Below are 27,052 nucleotides of genomic sequence, written 5' to 3' on the forward strand. Positions count from 1 at the left end.
GCGCGTTCCGGGATGCACTTTTTTGGAGGGCGCGTTTGCCACTGGTCTTTTGAGATCAACCTGGATGTCTTTCGCACGTCCTTTTGGAGCAGCGCCGGCTCCGATTTAGGGTTCGGAACGCCCATATCTCGATCGGCTGATCTTCCCGGAGCCGAGTGGAAGGCGATATTTGGGAGACGTAACTTCCTGCCTCGCCGAGCATGACTGGAACGGCGGTCGACCGACTTGTGACGGCGGTTTCCGGAAATGACGATAGCCCAGTACGATGCGGAATGCCGGGACGACAGTTGGTCACTCTCGCAACCCTGTCGTCTTCCGCTGATGAAGTCGGAGGCGCGGTGGCTCCGCACCAATCGGATGCTCCGTAGTGGATTTAGACTAGGGATCTCAAACGGCCAGTGGAATGGTCGTTTTGAGACGCCTGCGACCGCTTACGGAGAGTGAACACAGTGGCGTCATCTAACGGGCAGCCCTGGATACCTCACGGTCTTCCTACAGTTTTGGGTGTCATCCTTATTCATTACTGTATTATCTCAGACAAAAAAGTAGGTTTACTTAAAAACTGAAAATAAATGTATAATAAGGTGCACTCGCACCCCTAACTAAAGCCAAAAGAAAAAGCGTGCATCCCGTGATGGTGACAAGGGACCAATGTCCCAATGTTGCCGGATTCAGCTTGTTTCGTACATACTCTGTATTCTAGAACTTTTCGAACATGAACGAGGAATATGTTACAGAATGATAACGTTCTAGAAGAGGGGAGAAAGATAAAATGAGAAATTTGTCTGGTGGGGCCCCAGCCCCGTGCCTTTCCGTGGGTGACGAGCGAGACGCCAACTCTGTCGTGAATATGTCAATAGAAATCACTTTAGTAAACGTAGCCCTCGAGAGGTGTTCTGAACTTCCCTAGCAGGCAAGTGAGATGCCGCTCAGAAAGTACAGGATTGTTAAATCTCAGTTTTACGTGCTATGACTGCTATTCAGTATATGGAATCGCACTTTTTTCTATCGAAGCGACGTGAGATTTGAGGAAGTCATTTGTCGAAAACCGCTGGTGTACTCTTCCGCGTCTGCGACGGTCCGGTTTCGTGACATTAACATGTCTCGTTAGCCTCTTCGTTTATGTGTGGCCGGCATGTGACGTCATATTACATACTTATTTTCATGCATTGATGAAGAAGCCACGTGCTCAGCAAGCAATGGCCACCAGAATGGCCGCTGCTCTGCCGTGAGTGTAAGCCATATTTAGTCTCCACCGCAATAACCAAACCACTCGTGTCTCCTCTTTGACGCCGCTTCAATAGACCCTTTTCAATATTTAGTCTCACCTACCACGTGCAGAGCCAAACTCGACGCTCTAATTGCAGCGCTATGCAGCTTCTGCACCCTTGGAGAAGCGAACGCCTTTAAAAGCATGCCACAGAGAAGCGGAGAATCCATTCTAACAAGTTGGCCCTTGAAAGTCACCTTTGATTCACAAAATCGAGAGTGTTTGAAGGTAGACAATCTTGATCATCTATCACCGTCATTAGTGCGGAGAAAATACTGCTATTGAGACTGCCACGAGATGGCTCTGACTTTTGAAAAGGGTCCAGTGCCGGTGTCAATGCTCGTCTTGTGCAAAAGCTGTCTTTAAAAACATAATAAATGCAACTTCCTGTGTGCGTCATTGGAGGTATTGTTTTCATTGTCTCTCATTTTGTGTAATGTTTTAAAGGGCGCTGAATCTTTTCACCCTTTAAAAAGGTTCCTGACAAAGGCATTCTTTTATTTCCATGTGTTTTTCTCTCCTTTACGCACGTTTTTATGACGGAAAATGTATTCGGCTACACTCATCATTGCCAGCGTAGCTACTGCTCACGCCGGTGATGTATTGATTCTATTTATGCAGAAGCTTCCGCATGGCGTTTTTCTTAGTGACGTAAAATCGAATTTTACATTTCTCCTAGGCTTCAACCTCCGAGCTTTTGGGCACGATAAAGAGTTATCATGGAAATTCTGCACACAATATTGCAGACGAGAAATTTTTGTATTACGGCATGCACCATGCCCCCGAAAGGCGTAGGATTTAAATTGGCTTGGGTAAACACGCTGCATTGATTGTATTCACAGATTCCTTCATAATCGCTGACAAATAAGACGCGCTGGGTGTGGCTTAATACTATAAACTTGATTATTGCTTCGTGATTGCTTCTTTCGTGTTCTTATCCTCTAATACCGCAATCCTACTGAATGAGAAGAAATAATGATATGCTCGTTAGTCAGCACGTCCTTCACTTTGGTTGTCAATTAATGTAGAAGCGGCCTTATATAAATATATGCCGCTATATATCCCGATAACATGACGGGTTGATTGAGACACTTTAATACGTTGGTATTCTATCGGGTATCTAAATAGCGGCCAGGCTAATTATATCAACCGCAAAATTCGGTTTCTTAAGCCATCACTACGATTTTCTGCAGCGTTGCCCACAGGGGGCGGGTATTTTTCTATAAAATTCGCAACGAGCGAACTTACCTCAGGAAAATGTAAAGAAAGTCTTATTTCCCGTGGAAACCCAGCGAAGCCACCGGTCTTCAATCAATAAGGTGCCCTATTGTTTGAAGACTGGTGACTTCGCTGCGTTTCCATAGGGGTTAAGCCTTTTTTTTACATTTTTCTCACGTAAGCTTGCTCCTTGTAAAGTTTATAAAACAAATGCACCACCTGTGTGCAAACCTGCAGAACATCGTGGCGCGATGGGTTAAGAAACCGGATTTTGCGGTCGATTTAAAGAGTTTGGCCGCTACTTGATACACTCGATACTACATCCAAATCTCTTTAAAAACATAGAAGTTGCGAACGAAATTCTTGTACTCTGAACCACTCTGACGTCATATAAGTTCCATGCCGTTGGCCAGGATCCTGGCGGTGTCGCAGTGGTGGTGGTACGAGCCAAATGTACGAGCTTTCCATTTCACTTTTGCCTGGGAATTCCGGCACCAAGCGCAAGGGTTGCGACATCCGAGAGCATGACACTTCGGCTCCTGTGAGGTCTTTTGTAAAACATTCGGGATTACTTTTAAGGTATGGATGCGATAGGATCTTTAACGCACCAGTCACAGATGAGCTCTAAAGGCGTCGTACTCCATAGTTCAGCCAGCCAAAGGGCGTCATAAATTGGTAGAAAGCGACACCGAGGTCATCATACCGGAAGCAGTTGTTCGCGTATTCAACGTCTGACGTACGTCAGGTCTGCGTAAAGACCATGCATTTGGTTCCTCCTCTTATACCTACAAATTAAGAAAGGATGCAAATGTGGCTTTTTAATGCGGAACGACACTTGCATTGTACGTGCACGGAATGCACAATCACGTGATATTTTTGTTTTGCCGAGTTCCAATCTGCCAAAAATCCTTTTGCATTGTTGGGCTTTTGAGAAAATTACTCTTCGCGCTTTTCTTAGAGTCTGTTCGTTCAGATTACTTGTACAGTCGGAGTTACCAAATGGATGTGACCGTCTCAAAACGATGTTCCATTCATCATGGTGCCGTACAATTAGAGCGCTGAAGAGCGAAAAGTTTGACAGATTGCCAAAAGGTTTTCGCAAGAACAGGAGCGTAGGCGTGGTACAAAAGATTAAGGTTATAACCATCATTAACAAAAACTAGGCAACAAGGTAATCTAGATTCTTCAGTCCCTTTTTTTATGTGGTATGGCACTCTAATAGCATTTTGAGGTCTAGCGAAGTAGCATATCTTCTCATGAGCTGCATATTAAGAAATGCATATGAAAGGATAAATAGTGTTAACGAAACACGATTGGAAGATGCCCCCTCCCCCCCCCCCCTCCCTTCCCCCGAATTTCTAAATCTGTTCCGTTCGAACTATTCAGATGAGTGTAGGCTTGCTTCTTTCCATGTACTTTTATTGCATTACGTTTCCAACGTCTTGTCATTGCAGAAGGGCTTTCTTATTTTTGTTGAGTTCATTTTCCTCTGTTTGTGAAAGGGAACTTTGCTGGGAGATCTAGATACAATTTGTTTTATAAGAAAAACACCGTGAATTGTGACCACCCTTTAGTTTCTTCCTCTGTACCGAGAAGTTTGTTGCGAGAATGGAACGGTCGGATAACAGGAGCGGTTACGTTCCAGGTGTCGTCTACCCGGTTCTGATTGAAAGCAGAAGCGGCAACTCAAGAGGCGCTGTTCAACTTTCTAAAGACTACGTCATAGACTTGGAAGAATCCAGTGTTTTAGGGGACAGTCTGTATTTTTCCGATGCTAAGTATGGAGAGGTGAATCACGAATTGGTAAGGAAAGATTACCTTTCACAAGAAAGCATGCTTCCGCCTCACTGTTTGAAATTCAGTGAATTTACTTAGAAAATAAACATTCGGCCTGTTTTTTCGCTCAGAAGTTTTTTGACGTGCCCGCTAGTGCCTTTGGAGGTTTTCGTACATTTCAAAATGCCGTTCAAGCAGTATTGTCTCCGCTTATAATAACGTTAATAACACACATTTGTTTAAATGACGTGCCGACTCCCACGATTTCTTTTTTGCATTCTTTGAGGAAGTTTTACTTTCTCGATAATTTACACAACCATTCACACCGATATTCGTTCTGCGTCTTGTTGAAATTTATTGAATGTAATCATTTACTGAGTTTTCATATAATGCCATAGTTTGCGAAGAAAAAAAGCATAAGCAAGTCCACTCTGTAAAGGTGGAAGACCAGCGAAGCTGTTTAGCACACTACACAGACGTGTCAAAAAATTTTGAACAAAGGTACGACCAGATTTATTGTCTTGATTGGCGGTCATCGTGACGAGCCGGAGGCAAAAAGACACCCGCAATGCGACGGCCACCTGGCGGAATGAAGACGCGCGCGAAGGGACCGCCAATTCGGGGGGGCGGTAGGAACGGAAACTAGGCTCGCAAGCGCTCTGGACGACTACAAGGAGAGGGCGGTGCGAGAGTAGACATAGCGGATGCGGGTCGCACAAAGCCAAATCTTTGAGAAACGTTTATTATCTACCTGAGAATCTACTGATCTTGAAAATGGAGCCTATTGATAACTAATCTACTGAAGATGCATATCCAAGTGATGAGACATAAGCTTTTTCATAAAATTAAGCGATTTTGCACCAAATCCGGGAACTCACGTTTTGTTGACATACACAAAAAATCCACGAAACCCAGCAATAAATAGCGTTTCTATGAATATAACTGTTTAGCATTTCAGCTGCAACTAATATGAATATTACTTCGCAGTTATTTGTCTGATAATATGTTCTTTCCAGATGGATACTACAGACATACGTAATAGTGTTTATGAAAATGCGGAACGCAAGGCGTCCTTTACAATTACTGAAACAGACGTGGGAATTGAAATGGTATCTACACATTTTTTTAAGTATATATTCTTATAGGAACAATAAATACGATTATACAAATGCACAGAAGGCTATGCAATCGTTATTTATAAATCCTGTACTTGTTAACAACATAGATTTTCGCGAAGATTTTATAAACCTGGAGTGTTTTTTTAAGTTTCATAAAAATAAAGGAGCATTAAGCGTATTAAAAGTAAACGCCACCGCAGCGTCTAAAAAACATTACTTACGAGAACTTTAAATTATATATCTAGAATACTTTCTCCATAAATTGCTTCCTAACCAATTGAATTTTTATTAAAATGGAATGTTTGTTTAGCGATTCACAAACGGTCTGCACCGGGCAATGCTTCAATATTCAGAAATCTTTCACTTTTTTAACAGGAAGGATACCTAAACTTTACACATGGAATTGAGCCTTTGCGAATACATAACAAATCCGGCCGTGTCCCTCACAGAATATTTCCGCTACCGACGCCTGAGGAGGCGATCCACTTGGAAAGTAAGTGAAAGAGTCAATCACTACACAAGATATTTGTTGAAAATTCCATCTTTAAAGGCTAGACTTCATGAAGCAAAAATGATTAGAAATTTTGAACGTACGACCGAATTTCTTACTTCAACGTTCGCTTCACGTGCAGTGTCAATACTTGTATGCTCTCAGTTATTTGCCATTTATTCTCTCGATGAATTATTTCACCTCCCGTTTTTTTTCTCTCAACACATTCTGTTTAAAGCGTGGCGAAATGACCGCAATATTTGATTATCATTGAAAAATTAAAAAGGAGAAGTTCTTGCATAGGCGACGGCCCCTCAGTATTTCTTTATTTTTTTTACTTGCATCATTTCAACGGCTCCTGTATTAGTGATCTGAGTATGTAATCCGATGTTCAAAGTATTCAGAGTACCAGAGCATGTATGATCTCAAATCGTACCAATAATTAGCACTTTCTGAGTTAACGGAAGAGGTCAGTGGTTCGGCAGTCGGAAAAAGTTCTCATATCTTTATACTCAAGACAACCTTCCTTAAGTGCGTTCAAAGTTTCCCTTCTATTTTTCCTAAATAATTTAATTGGTAGCACTAAAGAGTTCCAAGAAAACATGTTTCTACAAACGATATTTTTGACGCAGAATATACTGGCGATTATAACGTCCCTTATGATTTTACTTAATTATGCTTGCGTTTTGGGTAACACATGTAAAAATATCACTTCGTCGTCTTTTCTTTCAAACAAAAATAATTAACTACTTTATTTCGGCATACTTCAGTTTTGATTGGATGGCATTTGAATAAACACATATGCGCTGACATCGGATATTGTAACAAGTTGAGAAAATTATCTTGAAGATATCTTGACGACTAAAAACCGCAAAAACGGGACAAAAAAAACTAATTGACAGCAAAACAGGAATTGATTCTGTATAATTTTGCTGAAGAAGCATGCCTTTGAAAAGTTATAACCTTTGACTTTAATTACTTTTTACATTCAGTATCACTATGATGTTTACAGTTCCCGTTCAAGAACGTTCTGATGAAAGACTACCGCCAAAAAGTAAGCTTATTTTGTTTGTAAAACATTTAACATATCTCAGCAATCCTCTCAATCAATTCTAGAAACACCAAGGAGCAGGCTGCAATTGCAGTTACATGCGCGGCATACATACTGGGCATTTTATAACCTTGATGCAATTTTCTGTACACAGTATAAACCCTAATTTTTCTTCTTCAGGGTTTTGCTTTGAAATATTTCGGTAGACGTCAGCTCTTGCTTCACGTGTAACTACAATTCGAGACCGCACTTTAATGATATAATGAATTTGAAAGCTTTCAATTAGAGACTGTTTCACTATCTTGCACAGAAAACAAGATCGACTTATCTGCATCGTGCAAATTAAAAAAAAATGATTACACAGTCAATTCTAAACTTGCGAAGCACTGAGAACATGCCATGATTTGAAACCTTCTAGATGACACTGCAGAGCCACCCACCGTGTGGCGACCTGAAATCTACGTCATGGTTTACAGTGTAATACACAAGTCCCTCAACGAAAGCAAATGTGTACAGGCTCAATACAACATAAGGCTTATGAACATCGTGCGTATGGTTTACATTTGTTCTTGTTTAGAAATAATATAGTAATGTCAGTTTTCATTGACCAAACAAAAAGCGCTTACTGAGGCTTTTGTGCTCCTATTACTGACACCCGTTCGAATGCCTTATTTCTTCCACGAAGGTGAATGCAATCTTCAAGACGGTTCGCAAGCCCCGAATAAACCTCCAGCTTGTTGGAATATACAGGTTTCTTTTGCGTATTCATTGTCCAACCCCCACATATTGGTATCTTTAAATTTGAAAGTCTTGTTATTGCCGCCAAGAGTGCAACACAATTGTAAACTGAAATTTTTTAGAAGAAAGCAAAATGTTTGTCATATAAAGCCGACTTTTTTATTTGAAACCGTTTGGATCAGATTGCGCTTTGCCAAGGGGAATCGAGTGAGCGGAAAACAATAACTATTTGTTTAACTATAAATTATTGGATGCCTATGATTTAAATAAGATTCATTTGCGTTATACCAGATAATATTATTTTACATTAGTATAGCTACAAAATACTGCATTTGATGACTAGATGTATTTTTGAACATGACAGATTGACTAATATATCCAACCGATCACTGAAAATATTCCGGAAGAAATAATTACTGTAAATTTAAAGTACGGTTTAAGTGACTTTTTTCTTTATTAAGCTGTGACTTTGTAGAACGAAAAAAAAACAGCTTAATATTGTGTGGTTGCGATTCACTCAGCCGACTGCTTTATGCTTGATTTCAGTGCGTTATGAGATTTTTTGTTTTGTTTAGCAATTCCTTGATATAAAAAGCAAACAATGCATATACAATGCATCGCATGATGGAAAAATTGTAAATTGTAAAACTATTTTGGGATTATTTTTGTGGAAATGTTTTTATTCAAAATATTGTAGTGAAACAGGTATGATTTAAAGCACTATTGAAACATGACAAAAATCACGATTTAAATCGTCCAGACTTTTATTCTCCACCATGCTGTTAACGCTCATGTTTTCTGGGTTGCAAGAATATTGTATTGGTCAGCTTGATGCAATGTTGTGTTTTTGATATGATAGTGCTGCAGAGCAGGTTTACACAATTGTACCGGATTCAAAAATATGTTCAGTATAGTGATTTATATATTAGGTAAATATTGAAAATATTATTAGTTACTATAGAAACTACCACACGTTTAGCAATTTGCGTAAAATGACAACGGACATGGCAGTAAAATAGATAAAAATGTCCGCAAGTGATTTACCGTTTCTACTTAGACAACTTTTTTCCTGAATTCGTGTGTTGGTCACGTTTCACAAAGTCACGGGACGTCATTTCTTCTTCTAAATTTAGCGGAGAAACTGAATTGGTGTTGAGGTCACGTGGTGTCAATTTTCCTGCTAAATCTAGCAGGCAAATTAAAATTTCGTTTAGGTCACGTGACCAAGTCAGATGACATCACTTTTTCCGCCATATTTAGCGGAGAAACAACATTGTTCTATTGGTCAAGTGACATAAAGTCATGTGACTTAATTTCCCCGTAAATTCAGAGGGGAAATAGCAGAGGTCGAGCAATAATCCGGACCCGGAATTCCATTCTTCATTTGTCTGAGATGCATCGAGGGCGCTGCAGCAGTATTGTGGGCGTTACCGAAAAAAATGTAACGAAATACGTTACTCATTACAGCAGATGATATCAAGGCCATACCAATCATAGCTGTTGCCCATCTTTTGTGTTCTGCTCTACAGCAAATATGTAACATTCCATTAGCAACTAAAGCGCCGTTCACATATATGCGCCCGAGTACGACCGAGAGAGACCAGACAGGTTTTTAAGCCGTTGGCGACGTCTTAGGAGCAGCCCCGCTGCAGCGGAGCTGGTCCTAAGAAGTCGCAAAAGGATTAAAAACCGGACTTGTCTCTCTCGGTCGTACTCGGTTGCAAGAGTGTGAACGAGCCTTAATACTTTTCCCCATGGCATGAAAATTCCAAAATTTCCTGTTTTGTACAAAGCCCAGGTACTTTTGACAACATTAATAACTATAGGCCCATATCCGTACTGCCCTTATTTTTAAAAGTATTAGAACATCTAAAACAAAAACGCCTAAGCAAATTTTTGAATGAAAGACATGTCTTTGTAATGCAGCAATACGGTTTTCAAGAAGAAAAAAAAGTCAACAGAAAGGGCGCTTTTTAGTATCAAAGAAATATCAATCAACATTTTGAAAATAAACTATTTACCACTGGAATATTTTAGACTATAGAAAAGCGTTTGATCTCATTAAACTTGATATATTGTTTTATAAACTACCGTTTTTTAGAATTCGAGGTGTTGCTTTAGATTTGGTGCGTAGTTACCTATCTTGTCGGTCACAATATTAAGTTTTAGGAAGTAAAAGTGACGTAAATCCGTCACCCGTTACTCGAACTGCGTAACGTAATTACATTACCCGTTACTGTTTTAAAAAAGTAACAAGTACGTTAAGCGTAACCGAAAATAAGCAACGCGTTGCAGGTAACGTCATTACTTGTAACGCGTTACCCCAACACTGGCGCTGAGTCATCAAACGCTGAACAGTCTTTGTGTCAAAACACCGAACTCTATGTTTCCCTCACACTCAAAAATATAACGTTGCACTCCGAAATAGAACGCGACCCAATCAACAGTGAGACAACAATCGGGGGCGATGTCAAGGTTTGTATAAAGAAAACGCACAGAAGAAAAGTGCCCCTACCTTGAAGGTTACATATGTCACAAAGAGCGGCAGAAAGCAAACGGAATGGTTTCGTTTCGTTGCCGTTACAATTGATCAAGATGCGGGGCTCCGATTTTGACTGAAAAGGACAACGTGAAAAGCAGATCCCGTAAGTTGCTCTATCCAATTTGTCTATGACGATATATTTATGCATGATAGAAACCACTGTTATTTGATTCGTTTCTTACTTACTCTTATTAGCGCCACCAGGTATATGCTTAAAGGCAGTTAACATGCCATTGCACATTTACGCTCCTTTTACTTATAGGCGACCATAACCATGCAGCAGACTAGCCGAGGCTTGTGAGGGACCAGCTGCGCTTGGCGCTGAAAACGTCAGCAGCACCCAACCCGAATACGCCCATGCCAAGTTTGTTTAATGAGGAACTTCTCCAAACCTGCTCTGCAGTTTCCTTCCAAAATATTATATCTATCACACCTACGAAGTATCCTGTAAAGTTTCTTAAACGAAATCACAAAATTTATTCTAGGTGCCAGATGAAGACGCAGCAGATGTACCCACCTTTGCCAGCCTGAAGGATTCGATGTATCGCGAAAGGCGCTCAGCGCAGCCACCGGTTCCTTCATCAGCCGACACACCGCAAGACAACGACGCCCACAAAAATACAAAAATAGCAGAGCCCTTTATCATTGACGACCGCAGAGACCCTCGTCTTGAATAGTTGTCTTCGCAACACGAAGTGGCATGCAACGGCTGTCGTCAGTTAAAATTATTTTTTTTTTTGCAGACGGGGCTTTTTTTTTTTTTTGTACCTTACATGTGTGACGAACTTGTAACTCTGCATGTTGTAACTGACGGAGTGCCTAGCGCAGCCGTTTGCTTTTTTGTTGTCGGGTCGGCTAGCTACAAATTTATGCTCGTGCTTTTGAAGGTGTATGATTACATTCACATCTGCTGGGATTCCTTCCTCGACCCCTGAAAGTTTCATGACGGATTTTGAGCAGGCGCTTTTTGGTGGTCTGCGCGTCGTGTTTCCCCAAGTTGTTCATCGCGGGTGCCATTTTCATTTTTGCGCAATAAATGTGGGCTTACGTTCAGGGGCTGGGCTCCAAAGCGCATATTCAAGAAACAGCCAGCTAAGGGCGCTCATTCGTAAGCTCGTGGCACTTTCCTTTGTTTCGCCTTCGTACATCCATCGCCCCTGGGCGTTTCTGCGTTGGGGCGTATATTGCTCGTTATTCCGCAGCTCATCGGATTACTTGATTACTTTGAGGCGACTTCGATACGGGCATTTTCCAACTGGAGCGGTGGAACCATCACGGAAGCAGGGAATACACAACCAACAACCATTTGGAGGCATGGAATCGAAAAGTTAAAGCCATGTGAGGAAGATAGCACCCGAACCCCTTCGTGTTCGTTGATTTATTCGAGAGAGATGAGGCCCAAACAAGAGTCATCTTGCTTCAAGTTGAAAACGAGCGAGCCGTACGTGCGCGAGGCCGCAAGTGGGCTAAAAAAGTAAAAAAAAAACTAACGGAGATTGAAGTACGCTGTCACAGTGGCGTCATTTCGCTTTTTTTTTAATTTCTGAACTATGCTCAAGCTTCTTTTAAAGTATAGGCATTGCTGAGAGCTTTAGCCGGAGAAATAAGTGTGTGAAAAAAGTTGCAGTCGATTCGTTGTACCAGTGTGTGATGTGTGAGAAATAAAACCAATATACGTTTTGTCGCAAACATGCGGTATCACTCTAATCGAATGTAGAAAAATGGTTTCGAACAAGCCTGAAAGGAGGGATTGGAAGGGGAGGGGGGATGCTCGTGCGTGCCTGTATACATATCTTATATCTGATGGTATGTTGGGGCCCCGAGTAAGGAAAGAAATGAGCGTCGGTATGTGTTGCGAAGAAGGGTTCCTATGGTTTGGTGAGGGTAACAAAGAAACCACTTTTTTCCACCATGACCTTGCACTATTTTAATGTCGCGATAGTATTACACCGTGTAAATGAATAAGAAAACGAAGACATATGTCTCAAAGTGATAGTGCCAATCAACAGCAATTGGGGATTCATCTGTCTAAATCAAAGTTGCAAAATCGCTCCTGTTCGCGCAGTCAACGCCGTCGGTTTTGTTTCGAAGTAACCATTCGTTTTCTATTTAAATTGTGTACAATATTTATTTTTTTCGCGAGAGATGGCGCTGTCAAAACAAAACTAGCTCATTTCTAGTTCGTTTTCGCAAATGTCCGTATGTTTCATTTGACTTATTTTATTTAGTAGGCTCAATGAAACGTATTGCAGAATTTGATAAACAATTAGAGCTAGAGACATTTTTAATCTAGAAAGTACTAATTTTCGATGATAACAGCGGTCTAATTTGTGATTGAAAAAGTAATAAAATATAAATATTTTCAATTAATACTTTATGTTTACACACGAATAAAGATGAGTATTTCGTTGTGGAGGAAGATAATGTAGTATCAGCGGGTGAGTCACTAAGCGCCTTTGGAAAATTCACGAAAAAGACCAAGTTCGCAAGGCCTGCCGATTTCTACCTGATGCTCTTTGGGTAAGCAAGATCACGTAACTCAGCCTGAGTTGTGCCGCTGAGGCAGAGATCCTAGTTCCTATGGCGATGCAATGCTGCCGAAGGATATGTGATAGATTGAGGCGTTCGTGCGACAATTTTCGGGCTTACAATAAATTAAGCACTGCGTAGATCAAATCATTGGCTTCTATAACCCCCCAAAACAAGGACTGGCTTTTATTTTTACTCAAAGGCAATCGGACAATTTTTTTTGTTTAGATAAACGAGCACAGTTAGCTTTTACCTCTTTGCCGGAAAAAGTGGCCTCATGATCTTCTATTACGGATTCTAGGCAGGCAAGTGGCAAAAACTTGGCGTAGGACGGATGGGCATTACTACAGGGTGATTTAAGGAGACTCCAGGCTCTTTAAATCGACCGGAAAATCGGGTGTCTTAACCTATCGCGCTACGATTTTGTGCAGCGTCGCCAAGATATGGTGCATTTTTTTTTGTAAAATTTGGCAAGAGCAAACTTATTTAGAAAAAAACTGAAGAAAGAAAAAGACTTAGCTCCTATGAAAACGCAGCGACGCCATCGGTCTTCAAACAACACGGTCCCCTTTTTCACGGCAGGCAACAGATGGCGCAAGCGGTCGCGACGCCAACTGCCATCAACGAAAGAGCATACGGCATCCTTAGCAGACAAAAAACTGTAGTTCCTTCTTGTTACCGAACCTGCTTTTGTTCCTGCAAATGTCGCCGCCTGCGGAACGCGCGCCGCTTTTGAGTCGAAAAGAGTGCCTGCTAAAGACGCCGGCTCTCGGCGCCGTATGCTCGTTCGTTGGCGGCGTTCGTTGCGCCATCTTCAAAAACACGGCGCCGTGTTTTTCGAAGACCGCTGGCGTCGCTGCGTTTAAATAGGAGCTAAGCCTTTTTCTTTCTTTACTTTTTCCTCAGGTAAATTTGCTCTTTGCAAAGTTTACAAAAGAAAAATGCACCATTTGTGGTCAACGCAGCACAAAGTCGTAGCGCTATAGGTTAAGAAACCGAATTTTACTGTCGATTTAAAGAGCCTGGCCTCTCTTTGAATCACTACGTAGAGTTGGGCTATTCACTGTACCGCAGTGATTAGGCGCAAACTACTACTGAAATGTTCGTCTAGCTGATTTTTTCTCACGAGCCTAACTCGAGTGATTCCGCACTGCTCATGTTGGATACTCGAGCCGGCTTCGACACTTTACCCCATACGGTGTGATCCCCGTAAATACGTCGTTAATTTTTACGAAGCAGAAAAATATTCTACCAATACAGGGAAGCTCCTGAGCTAATATTGTTTCCTGAGAGTACAGGGGGATATATTGAAACGTTTCCGCAATGAATATGAAATGAAAACAAAACCGTTTGAAGTTATGGTATTTGAAAACAGAATCCCCTCGAAGTTGAACGCACTTGATGCAAGGTGTTTCCAACTTTTCTATTCACTCTTGGAACAGAATTTCTTCAAGGCCCTCAAATACGCAATTGAATTCCTCTGTTAACTTTTCATTCGACCGAAATCTCTTTCTAGCCAAGACTGTTTTAGTTTTGGCAAAATATAAAGTGTGAGGGAATTCAAACTTCTATTGTCTTATGTTGCTTTTTTTTCTAATCGTAGCAAATGCCAAATGCAGATCATTTGCTAAGGAATAAGAAAATGCGACACCCATCTTGCGGAAAGCTTTCTGTTTTGAATTCAATTCATTACGTAAAATATTATCTACTGGGTGACGAGAGATGCCCACGGCTTCCTCTATCTTACGCACTTTCGTTCGGCGACATGCAGAACGTTTCGTCTACAGTGTCTGACGTGCTGATCGTTTCACTGTGTAGCGAACCTGATTCGTCGCTTAATGTGTGCCCCAAACCTGGAGCTTGGAATCCTCCAAAACTCACTGTTGAAAACAAAGGCAATAAATATCAAGGGCATCAAAGCTGAATTTATTTTCGTTTTTTTTCTTTATATATATATATATATATATATATATATATATATATATATATATATATATATATTATGACCACTGGGCCTTTGATTTTATTATGATTATGAAAAAAAAACATTTGCATAGTTTCCTTAAAAAATGCATCTTTATCTTTATTTTGGCATAGTTCAGTTATTAGGAGGCGGTATCTAGTTACACACATATGTGCTTATATGTGTCTATCCGATATGTGTTCAAGAGAGGACACATGTGCGCTGATATCTGTCTCCTCTTTGTCTTCGTCTTTCTCTGCGCTGTATTTACCTTACCTAGTGATGACCAAACTCGCCTGCATAACCACCTTTGGTAACTTCGTACTTCGGTGCGACTCGTGCCAGCAAGCTTGTGTACAGATTATTTCGATCCAAAATTGTAACATGCCCTCTTTTTTATGTTCCGGTTAAATTGACTTTACGGCAAGGTGACAAGAGACGTGTAAAAAAGTTGTGTTGCCCCTCAAATCGAGCGGTAGAGGTGCATAAGTCTGGCAAATACGCGCTGCATGCTACAAGTTATTCATGTATTATTTCCGAGGATAGCAAAGCCCTTTATATATGCAAATTCTAGGGATCTCGAATTGTCAGTATTAAACTGTCGTAAGCATTACAGTTTTGGTTTTAAAATTTCCTGTCAGCAGACGTTAAGAAACAATTTCCTGGAAACAATATTTCTCTTGGAAATATTAAGTGAAGTCTTCGATTTTGTCGATTGTTTATGTATAGTAAGTGAGTTTAGCGGACATTTAATAATTCTTGCGGTATCTTAATGTTCTAAATACAAAAAGGCTTATGATTTTGTCGATGCACAATTCTTTTCTCTATCTCTACGTTTGGTTCAAATCGATGGCCTAGAGAAAGGCGTGGTAAGGGCCGCGGGTAAATGTTCCATTCAAAATCCGAAGTTTTTTTAGATTGACAGGGCTGGTGATGGGTAAACACAGACGATTATATTCTCGTCTGAGTTTTTGCATCGCCAACCTTGCACCGATATCACGGGTGGTAACGTCAGCGCGCCACAACCCTTCCCAAAAGTTCCAAAATTTTCTAAAATCGACTATTTTAGTGCTTTTTGATGACGCTCAACTAAGTTTTGATTAGAATGATATGTTTTCTTACGAACTAGAACGTTGATTCACAAGTTTTAGTTAATAATCTTACCTATCGTTACAGCTCCTGTGTTACGTCCCAATCGCCGTGTAACTCATCTGCCGAGACTGCATAAGTGTAGCTTTCACGGATTTTCTAGAAAAGGACATCTAAAGCCTAAAAAGCACAAACTATATGTACATACACCGTTTCATGTGATTAATGTTCATAGCAGCAGGGATGCGCATAATTAGTATTTTTATAACTTCATTTCAGGCGCCGCTTAGGAACACGTAACAAGAAGACTAAGAAATTATCTCCTAGTATTTACGGTAAGAGAGCGGGGCCAGAAGATGCTCCGGACCACACCCCAAGTAGCACAACTCGCTGGTTTGGGAATGGGGCGGTACCGGTCTGCCGGCAAGATCCTACTGGCCCGACGCTGGAAACGCCCCGTGGGGCGACAACGGGCCAGTGAGATTGCCAGTCACTGGCCAGCGACTGGGACTGACTGGGACGCCCGGCACTGGGCGTCCCAGTGAGTTCCCGGGATGCTGCCAGCACAAACCTCCAGCGTAGTACCAGTAATACGGTAAGATACCAGCAAGACCCCAGGCTAGCTGCATCAAGCCATACAGTTCCCGGTCTTTTTTCCCAGCGAGTTCCCGGGCTGCTGCCAGCACAAATCCCCGGCATAGTACCAGCAGTACCGCAAGATACCAGCAAGACCCCAGGCTAGCGGGCTAAAACCAGACAGTTCACGGTCTTGTTTTCCATGCTAACATTTGGTTTTGTGTGCAATTCACACCTGGATAGAAATGATGTAGTTCATAACAAGGGTTATTTTAACACGTAATGTGTGTAAACAATAAATGAAACATACAAAATTGTTACCGTCATTGTTTATTGTCAGTTGCAGTGAAGCTACAGTCGGCTGGTAATCATGCGCTTGTCGCCAGAGGAGTGCGCTGAATGAAAGAGGCTGCATGTCACGGGCCTAGGAAATTTTCTTCACACTTCTCATGCAGCTTGTGCTGCAAGTCGACCATGCACCCGAGAAGGCAAGTCCTTCATTACAGCAACTGTAAAGAGAATCGACACCACAGTAGAATGACAGGGTAAATCAATAGCAGCTGGACGTGACAATCCAGAAATTCCAAACTGGGGTGAGGGGCACGAGACAAGCAGCCCATGTAAAAGGAAATTTTTTTTTGTAGCTAATGCACTAATTGTCTTTATTTTATTTTCAATCTGGAAACTATATCAAAACAAGAATCCCTAAGGGACACACCTGTAACAACACACTGGATGACCAAGGGGCGAAAATGGTCCAGTTATCTCATAATCAAGGTCAGCTATTTGTATGAAAAAGGCCCACTTCAGAGAAAGGCTTGTGGAAATCATCTATTTTAATTCAAAAGGGCATGTCGAGAGACGGGCGAGCTTGGCAGAGTAGTTGGCATGGTGTTTAACACTGACGTTTGTTACGATAGGTGTGCAGTCCCCGATATCCACATTCAGCATTTTTAGGTAAACATAGCGATTCATTAGCATTACTGAGACAATGACAAATCATATCCTTGACATATACAGCTCACCGTTGTACACATACTAATGAGATTGGGTAGACACAGGTAAACATGTAATGCATTGCAGAGTATGACACCCCGGTTCCCACATAATGGCAACTTGACGACTAAAAGTCATCTGCAGACTTCATGAAATAAAAAATAGCGACTTACACAAAAACTAGTATATATTATCAGCGTCCACCATCAAACTCACATTGAGTGTTTTCCATCGGCATGCCCTAGCCCTTTAAAATGCCCGCAAGCCTCACTTACTTTAAGCATATGACATCCCATGAGATGAAACATTCCCTCGTTATCATCATTAAAATGTCTACAGGTGCGAACAGTTCAGGAATATCAATTGAAAGATACCAAATCAGTAGTGAGGTAGTGTACAGTGGCTGGTAGATGCAGGTTAATATGTATGGGACATCTATTTTCTAAGTGATATTGTTTATCTGGTCAATTTTCTTCACATACCCATCACATACTGGGACAAGGTTCTCAATACAGTGGAAAACAGGAAGGAGGAGTGAGTTCCAGATTTAGTTTTGCACAAGTTATGTGGCAACTGACTTCATCCTCTTAGAATTTATTAGAGTGGATCTGGGTGTAATGATGCCTAGCCCGACAATACTGCCAGTAGCACATGTCCCAAAACCTTCAGAAACGGGTAGAGGAAGTTTTAATCCTAATTTCCGTATTGCGATGAGAGCTGCTCACACTGAGAATTGATGTGAGCAGTGTCGGCCATCCCTCTGTCTGAAATATCTATGCGTCAGCCACCCCCTATCAGAAAAAGTTTTAGCTGAGCGCTTTTTACGGCCCGCTCAGCTCAGCCACTGAGCGGGAAATTAACCAGGCAAGCACGTAACGCTCAGTCGGCAGTGGCCATAGGGGTGCAGGAATTGTCTTTTCCATCGGCATCTGCGCTCCAATTGGTCGTTGCTGACTGAGCGTTGTGTGCATGCAGGTGCTTTCCTTTTGAGTGGAGCGGGTCTAACAATGCTCAGATAAAACTATCTAATGTCTATGTCACAGCCTCAACAGCCAAACGAGCAGTCTTCTTCTCGCTTGCACAATAGACCAAAATTGCACTGCATACTGCTTTAGAGGCTTGTTGGCATGTTTCACACTCACTCTCTGCAGACAGCTAGGACAATCGGTAAGCGAGAGAAAAAAAAGTGTGAACACATATCATGCATGCCAAAAGAAAACATCAATGGGACTACACGAGACTGCATTAAAGTTGCCAATTGGGCGCGTTTTATACTGCACAGCCACTGGCTGAATCACATAAGTGTCACACTTGCCGAGCTTGAAGTACAGTCGTGATCTTTACGAGTGTGAACAAGCGATCGTCGACTGTTCAGTACTGGGAGCATCATGCACCAGCGGACTTGCTCTCCTTTTAAAATGCCTTGCGAACCAAGTGTGGTAAGTCATCTGATAAGGAGAGAACGTCACCACGGACAGCACTGAGCAGTTGATAATCACCTGCTTACCTTCACATGGATCAAGTCTCTACTTGGCCAAAGTAGGCAGTATGTGTGCAGCAGAAACGGCTGTACTGAAATCTCAAAAGGATGAAAGATCAGAACAGGCTTGGTGAGGTTTCACGTTGCAAGTATGCCCATGGAAATTTCACTTTCTAAAACATAAACACGCATTTCAAATTGTCATCCAGGACAAGCTGCTATTACACAGCTGTATATATAAGGCAGCTTACCATCAACAACCTTCGCAGACTGCCATGGACCTGATCCTCGGCTTGGCTGATGATGCAGGAACGAATTGGCCTAGTCGATGCTAGCTTACGTTCGGCTAGGGCTGCACTGAGTATAAAGATGAAAAAAGTGTTGTAGATTATGTGAAACAAACAAAAGCAATCCTAGCATCCACAATTCGCTAGAGGCACTGAAAACAAAAATAAGAGGTTGGGTCAATTATTTTAATGCAATATACTTCGGACACATACCATGACTGCAGGTAAGATATTTGCTGCCTTCAATCTAGATCTGCTTGAAAATTTACGAGCCAAATAACAAATATTTTTTAAGCTGAAATATATTTTGCTGGAACTACAAAATCTGAAGACTATCTCTGCAAATATGGTGCTATCTAGTACATCAGAGATGAGTAGAATTGGATTACAGCGTCCCGCTTACAAAGATTGAAGCAAAACAAGTACAGAATCTGCCGTGCCACTACAGTAAAACCTTGTTAATTCGGATCTCATGGGACCGGCAAAAATGTTCGAATTAAGCGAAAGTAGAAATATCGAAAGGACAAAGAAAGCTGCGCGAAAACGTTGCCCTGTGACAAACCTTTATTTTGAGAAAAAATCTGTTATTACCGCCTGCTTTCAGAACGACACTTGGGCGAAGACGCCAACTTTCCTTAGCGCGGTCGAGTGCTTCACCGCACTCGCACTGTCGGAGCTACGCATCCCGTGCGCTGACAATGTAGCACAGCAAGGCCTCTTCTAGTTTCGGGTGCACCACCTTCCAAGGCCGCTTTCTTTTCGCGTTGAACTTCTCGCTCTCAAAAGCCCGTAGGATATCGGCCAAAATTTTTACGTACGTGGCCAAAGTGCTTCTCTTGACGTCGTAACTTTCCACAAGTTGTCGAAAGACGCCGCCCTTTAAGGCCCTCAGTATTTCCACTTTCGTCGCTAAATTCTTAGCCTGGTACAGCTGCAACGGAAAACGAGTAGCACAACTGACCAGTAATCGGGGCGGCGAAATCGCGACACTTGGCGCCATTTTTCCCGAGCGCCGATAGCGAGAGTGCCAGTCACGTTGCAATTTACGATGCGGGGGTGGCCGACGAAAAATTGAGGGATAGGATAGTTGTTAAAATGGCGGGCTTTAGGATCCCCGCGTTGAGGCATAAAACGTGACTGTCACTCTCGCTATTGGCACACTCGGGAACAATAGCCCCGCGTGTCGCGATTTTGCCATTCCGGTCGTTGGTCACTTGTGCTACCCTTTTTCCGTTGCAGCAATGCTTCTGCCGCTTCCTTGCCAGAAGAGTAACCCGCTGAAGCACGGCGATCCAGAGCAAAACTGGTGCGAAACACGAAGAACCGAAAAACCATGGGAAAACCGGAAAAATCACGTGCGCACTTCGGATGGATATCGGTTATACCTTTTGGAACAGACGGTAGATAGCGCCACCTGCCGAATTCGTCCGAATTTACGATAGTGCGCCGCGTTCCCTCTGAATTAATGAGCGTTTGCTTCCATTGACTAATATATACGTTTGACGGGACCGAATCGGCAGTTCAAATTATCCAAATTTCCAAATTAGCGGGGGTTGAATTAACAAGGTTTTACTGTACAACAGAAACGACTCTACTTTGATCTCGTGGGGATCAGAGTTCGGAACAGGCATGAAGGATTTGGCACGAGAATTATGCCAATGTCATTATTCATTTTTCCAACATTAAAATGACTCTGAAAGTGCGACCAGCTGCAGGGTGTATTAATGCAAACCTTGTGAGTGCTGAATTGTAGGCACAGTGCCCTGGTTGTGTTCATGTGCGATATATGACCAAATACCATAGAGACCAATACTGCAAACCTCATCGAAAACCAATGGGTGCGGTGGCGAATGGCGTGAGTGGCGCTGTTCACCTCTCTTGCCGTTCATTTGTGTGTTGCCACTTCCAATGGGAAGGCTTCAGCCATTATTGGGAACACTAGATAAACAAATAAAAATGCAAACACAACACACACAGCAGTACTGGCAGCAAGCCGAGACGCACTTCTGTAGTAAACTCAGCATTCCGCTTACGAATGGGATGCGCAATTTCCCTACAGGATTTCATTCCACGTGAATGGCATCGGAATTGCTAAAGGCCAGTCCATAAACACAGTCTGCGTTAAAAACAATCCTATCAGCAATAAGTTTCTATTATATTGCTCAATATATAAAGAACCTTACCATGAACAGCCTTGGCAGTCTTCCATGAAGCCTGGCCTTCACAGAGGAAGCTGGCATTCTGTGTCGTTTCAGGACACTCGCATCAGAATGGCGAAAGTGAATGCCAACTTCTACTCGGTAAGGACTGCAGTAATATAAACATGAAAACACAGATTAGAATATACGATAAAAAATATCATAGACCAACGTGAAAAAAGTGCACAAAAAGACAAGGACAAAAGGACAGGAACACATAGGACGCAGACTGGTGCACACTCACAACTTGATCTATTGAACATAAAGGAAAAAGGATCAGAGAAATCAGAAAGGCTGTGTTCGGAGAATGCGAGCTTCAGAAACCAGGGCGTGAGCAAAAGATGTCAGGTAGACTGTTTTACAGACACTTTGGAAATAACAACAGCCTTTCCATGTAATAAGGTGGTGAGTTCATTCTGATTGAACATCCTGAAAAGTAACAAACAAAAAACAAGGAATAAAAGAGAGGAATACATACACTACATACGAGTGTAGACTCCCAACTCACAAATTGGAGAAGAAAAAAAATAAAGAATGCGAAAGGAGCTTTAGCAAAAGTTCGAACAGGTCCAAGTGGAATGTGCTAACTCCCACTCATATGCATAAGACTGTAAACACAATTTTCTTGGCAGCTCAGGTAACGGACGGATGTGCGGACACATTGGTCGCCCATACTAAGAATAATAAAGGCCTAAAATAATCCCCTTGTATGGTTTTCACAGTATCTGCTGATTATTCACGTTTTCTCTAAAAGCCTCGTCCCACTAGAGCGCCAAACACCGATTTTCGTCCGACGACACCACAAAGTTCCATGTCGCCGATGCTGTCCCACTGCAACGGCCAACGCCCGCGACAAATAATAGAGGCGGAGGGCACCGCGCTCTTCCAGACATTCTAGTTTACCAGTGAACAATACGGTGGAGGGAGGCAATCAAACAACCCCCCTTCCCCTTTCCGCCTCGCCTCCACCCGCCGGCGGGCCGGCCCCCCTGCGCGCCCGCCGCTGCCGCGGTTCCCCCCCCGCCCCACCCCGCGCGCGCCCGCCGCTGCCCAAGCGTTGCCGCGGTTTCCCCCCCCCCCCCCCCCCTCCATCTCCCCAAACGTTCCGCCGCTACTGATGGACCTCGAGCGAGTATGCAGCCTATTTGTGAGCGAAGAAAAACAGCCTCGTATTACCCCATTCGCGCACAATTAGTAATATTGGTAAAAGCAAGCGATCTAGACAATAACAAGGATTTTGAACGGAGGAAAGAATAATCTAGCCCTAACAGACAAAGAAAGGAACTTACTTTGGAACGACCGTACCATGATCTTGGCTGTTGAGCAGATTTGACGTAGTTCCACGGCTCACAGTCGCTTCCTTCTTGTTTAGACACATTTGAAACTAAGATAAACTCCACGCATCACGACTAATCGGTGAATTGACCTGAAGACAGAGATATGAAAACCCACACGCCCGGCCAAACGTGCAAAAAAGGGCTGTGGATTGGATTGGATTGCATTGGTTGGCTCTAATGGATATCTAGCGACTTTACGGAAACTATCTTCAACACGCTTGCAATAAAACGACCAGCAATGCAAATTTAAAAAAAAAACATTAGTATACACATTAATAATAACTTATTTAGCATGTAAAGATTGCCACAATAATATAAATGCGTCCTGAACACGTAGCAAAAAATTAAATACGAAACCAACCGCACAATGTATCCAACCGACTTCAGCGGACCTATAATCATTTAAAACATCAGACGTTCTGTATGTTGGTTTGGCTTTGGTTGTTAACGCGTCCTGCTGGTAACCTAGTGGTCGGTGGTTCGAATCCCACTAGAGAGAACGTTTTCTAATTTTTTTTTTATCGCGTTTTTTGCTTGTTTTTATTATTTTAAATATTTGCTGTGTTTTTCGCAGTCGCCGGCCCCCTACTTTAGGGTAAAAGTCGCGCAGAATGTGAAAATAGAAAGTGCGAGCCCAAATTTGAGTTGATGCAATGCACAAACCGTGACCCTCCTGTTTGCCGGGATAAATCGCTCCCTCCGTGCTAATAGGTTGGTTGGTGTAGTACGCAAACAGCGGAAGTGCTTTCAACGAAGTAAAGAAGCTAATAATAATGGGAATATTGAGAGAAAAATGGGAAAATGTGTATGTAAACGGTCAAACTGCCACAGTGATGCAGCCGAAGATTGTCTGAAGGCGGTCACCTTTAGCCACTATTAAAACAAAAATACCGCTATTTTAAGGCAGTTATTTACCTGAGCTCATAGCGCGCTACGTATTGAGCACATCTCTTAATTTTCTGACTTCCGGAAAGTAGTACTTAATTTTGTTCTGGCACATCAGTGATATCCATCGCCTGCCCCTGGTTTTACTTATTGAGGTTGTGCTCCGCAATTTTACTTTTTTATTATGCCTATATAATGTTTTTATTCCTGAGATCAAAGAACAGTGCGGATAAATAAACTAGCTTTCAGAAACGATATCGTTCGGTGTGATAACATTTATGTTTTGTAGCGCCAAGGGGTCACACTCACAAACCAGGCAGTGTAAACACCCACAACGCCTTTGTGTTTCCCGTTTTATCGTGTTAAAAAAAAAAAAAAGTTTTTATATTTACTTTTTTTTGGTGCGGTATGTCGTATAACCTAAGCTATCGGGGACAGATCATCTGGCTATGTGAACATTTGCAATATTTCTGTTAGATGGTCGTAGCTACCACAGAAAATAGTCGATTCTTGCCTGAAATAGCATATTTTCACACTCGATTAAAATCACCAATAACATGATCTCAGGAAAGTTGTGTACATCTCGCAGCGTCATAAGCAAAACACACATCTCTTTCTTGTCCAGATTCTACAATGTAATGCAAATTACTGTTTTTGTCACTCAAAGCGCGTGCTCAATCATGCCACGTGTTTGTTAATTGTGGTTGTTGTTTTTCACTCGGATTCTCTGCTATACCGTTTTTATTTTATTTTTCTTATCAGTGCCAAACACGTGCGTATACCACCGACCTTAAGTATAGTGCATCAAATTAAACTAGCTTCCTGAAAAGGTGTCGTTCGGTGTTGTGTAATTTATTCTTCATAGCGTAGGTGGTCAGGTCAGGTCCTGAACTGCAAATGTTCCACGCCGCATTATTTTTTCTCGCGTTTTCGCGATAAAACACGTCAGCCCTGCCATGCTGGGATCAAATACACCAGCGTCGGCAGTTATTTGCGAAGGATTGATCTACGCAAATATTTCCACTCGCTATTCATGAATTGCCACAGTTCGCCAAAATCTGGAGGACTTGACTGCATAGTAAAAACGGCAAAAAAAAAAAAAAGATAAATCGATGTCGGTCAGTAAACGGAACTTCCATGGCGGGGTTCGCCAGCCTGAACAGCAAAGCGCCGATGCCGGCCAGTAACTGAACTTCCGTGTAAATACCGGCCATCAAAGACAGCAAAGTGCCGATGCCGGCCAGTTACTGAACTTCCATGTAAATACTGGCCATCAAAGACAGCAAAATACCAATGCCGGCCGGTTACTGGAACCTCCATAGAAAGACTGGCCAGCAAAGACAGCAAAAACCCGATGCCGGCCAGTCACTGTAACTTCTTCGGCGGAACTGGCCAGTGAGCAAGACGAAACCCCGACGCCGGCCGTGGCCGGTAGCTCACCGGCGCCAATGGCCGGGCGCCGCCATCCTGTTACCGGGACCGGCCGGCGTAGTCCCGATACCGGCCGAAGCGGTGTGCTACCTGGGACATTTATTCTGAATCTTGAGAAAATCGGAGTTTAAACAGCTATTTCTTAGAGATGTATAACGAATATCGAATGCTATTCGCCGTTTGTGCTAGTTGGTAGCACGGATTTGTAAGTTGGTAGCCGTTTTCACGGAAGATTTGCTTTGCTGAATAAAATTCACATTGTTTGCTTTGAAGTAGTTGGAGAAAGTCAAGTTCAAAATGTTTTTCAAGCACGTTTTGGCCACTTTGTTCACAAATAAAATTTGACGAGAAGGGTTGTCGTCAGATGATGGTCATAAATATCACATTGAACGAATATCTCTTGAAAATTTCACTTATATTCGTGGTGAGATTTCTACAACACCAAACGCGAAAATCAACTACAAATTATGACTTTACATTTTTATTCTACGTAAAACTGTAAGGCCGCAAGTGTACGTGTGTCCACAAAAATAGTGTTTTAATGACAAGACAGCCTACGCATTGCCCAATGCTTAGTGCCCTCCAAATGGAGCTCTAACGGTACAACCTGATGCCAAAGTTTTAAAACTCAGTGTTTGCAGATTCAAAAGTTAGAAGCAATTTTTTTTTAATTTTACACTGGCAAAATGAGTCCCGTTTTCGGTGGCCGACGTCACTCCTTTTCAAGCGTTTCCTAAATTTCCTAAAACTGTTTATAACCTTTGAGTCAGCAAGTTCTGATACTTCGGCATCAGGTTCGAGCACCGAACGCTGCATTTGGCCGAAGACTGGGAGTTTAGTTATTCGTAATTTAGCGTTGCCCTGAAACATGTAAATGTAGATGTTTGTTTGCGTGTTTGTTATGTTTGTTCAAGCACACCACCAAACTTCTAGATACGGCTTGTTTCCTTGGCATTTGAGAATTTTGCACAAGCGGTCACGCCTCGGCTAATTATTAACTTTAAGTGGCTGAACGTCCCATAATTCTAAATACCTGCTTTTTGAACGAGGGTGATTTTAACATCACTGCTTATTCTTACCGCTTGAAAAAAAACAAAAAAACGTTATTGAATGTATTTGGTAAGCAGCAGATGGATTATTATTTCCAGGCCGCGCCAATGCCGGAACGGTCTGCGTGAAAGGCGCTAATGTGGGAATTTCCTGGGACGTACCTCCTCTGTACAGTAGATTCACCACAATAGCCCACGAAATTGGGCATTTGTAAGTATCTCGTCGCTTTCTCTATAAACACATGCGCTCAGCGTATCATCCGGGAAAAGCTTTTTTTAGTTACCGTTAGTAAATCTCATGCCTCTTTTCATCGCCATGGACAATGCGATATGGGCCGAAAAGAAGCCTGATCATAATGATCCTTGCTTTGCGTTTCTTAATCTGTCCCTGAAAATAGTGGTGACCATTAGATGGTTTTCGTAGCATGAACAATATTTTCGCAGGCTCGGGAGTGCGCGCGATGGAAGTGGTCCCCTGAGAAATGTCAAGAATCATCCTGGTGCTGTTGACTGCAAGTCCAAAGTCAAATACATCATAGACTCTGGAGGGCCTCCTGGACCGCCTTTCGCGTTTTCGCATTGTAGTGAGGAGGGGATGCAATTTGTTTTAAAGTAAGTATTTTCTTGAACTTCCTTAAGCCCTGGCATCATCGAACCTTTATTTTCCTTTGGACCCGTGACATTTCCTATGCTATTGTTTCACCCTAATTTTGAATGCATCGTTTGCCAGTTGATGGGGATGTTAATTGTAATCATAGTTACTTAAATCGTAGTTCACTTAAAAGGTAGCTAAATCCACCACACAAATGGTAACGCTAAAAGCGTCACCATATTACGAGAGGCAACGAGGCGCTAAGTTCACAGCGAAAATACATTGTATTGTGGTTGTACTGTTATTCTCGATATAAACAAATTATGGTCATTATAACGACTTTAAGGAACATCAAAGCGTTTACCAAAATGTAGCTGAATCTATTAAACTTCACAATTAATTTTTCTTTTTTGAGTCCTAGTGCGTCCGTCGGTTGG

The 27,052-nt window shown here is 42.3% G+C and overlaps 1 protein-coding gene across 1 annotated transcript; it reads left to right on the top strand.

The window, feature by feature from the left end:
- Positions 1–1,816: 1,816 nt before the first annotated feature.
- On the top strand, positions 1,817–26,902 carry LOC120841411 (venom metalloproteinase antarease-like TpachMP_A). Its single transcript, XM_040212302.1, has 11 exons — positions 1,817–1,865; positions 4,134–4,291; positions 5,281–5,373; positions 5,758–5,875; positions 6,885–6,926; positions 7,342–7,469; positions 7,609–7,686; positions 12,590–12,723; positions 16,064–16,119; positions 26,123–26,234; positions 26,468–26,902. Exons 1-11 carry the CDS (start codon positions 1,817–1,819, stop codon positions 26,637–26,639), a joined length of 1,140 nt encoding a protein of 379 aa, XP_040068236.1. The 3' UTR covers positions 26,640–26,902.
- The last annotated feature ends 150 nt before the right edge of the window (positions 26,903–27,052 follow it).

The sequence above is a fragment of the Ixodes scapularis genome, unplaced genomic scaffold (assembly GCF_016920785.2).
Source record: "Ixodes scapularis isolate PalLabHiFi unplaced genomic scaffold, ASM1692078v2 PGA_scaffold6__148_contigs__length_123643588, whole genome shotgun sequence".
Taxonomy (NCBI): Eukaryota; Metazoa; Arthropoda; class Arachnida; order Ixodida; family Ixodidae; genus Ixodes; species Ixodes scapularis.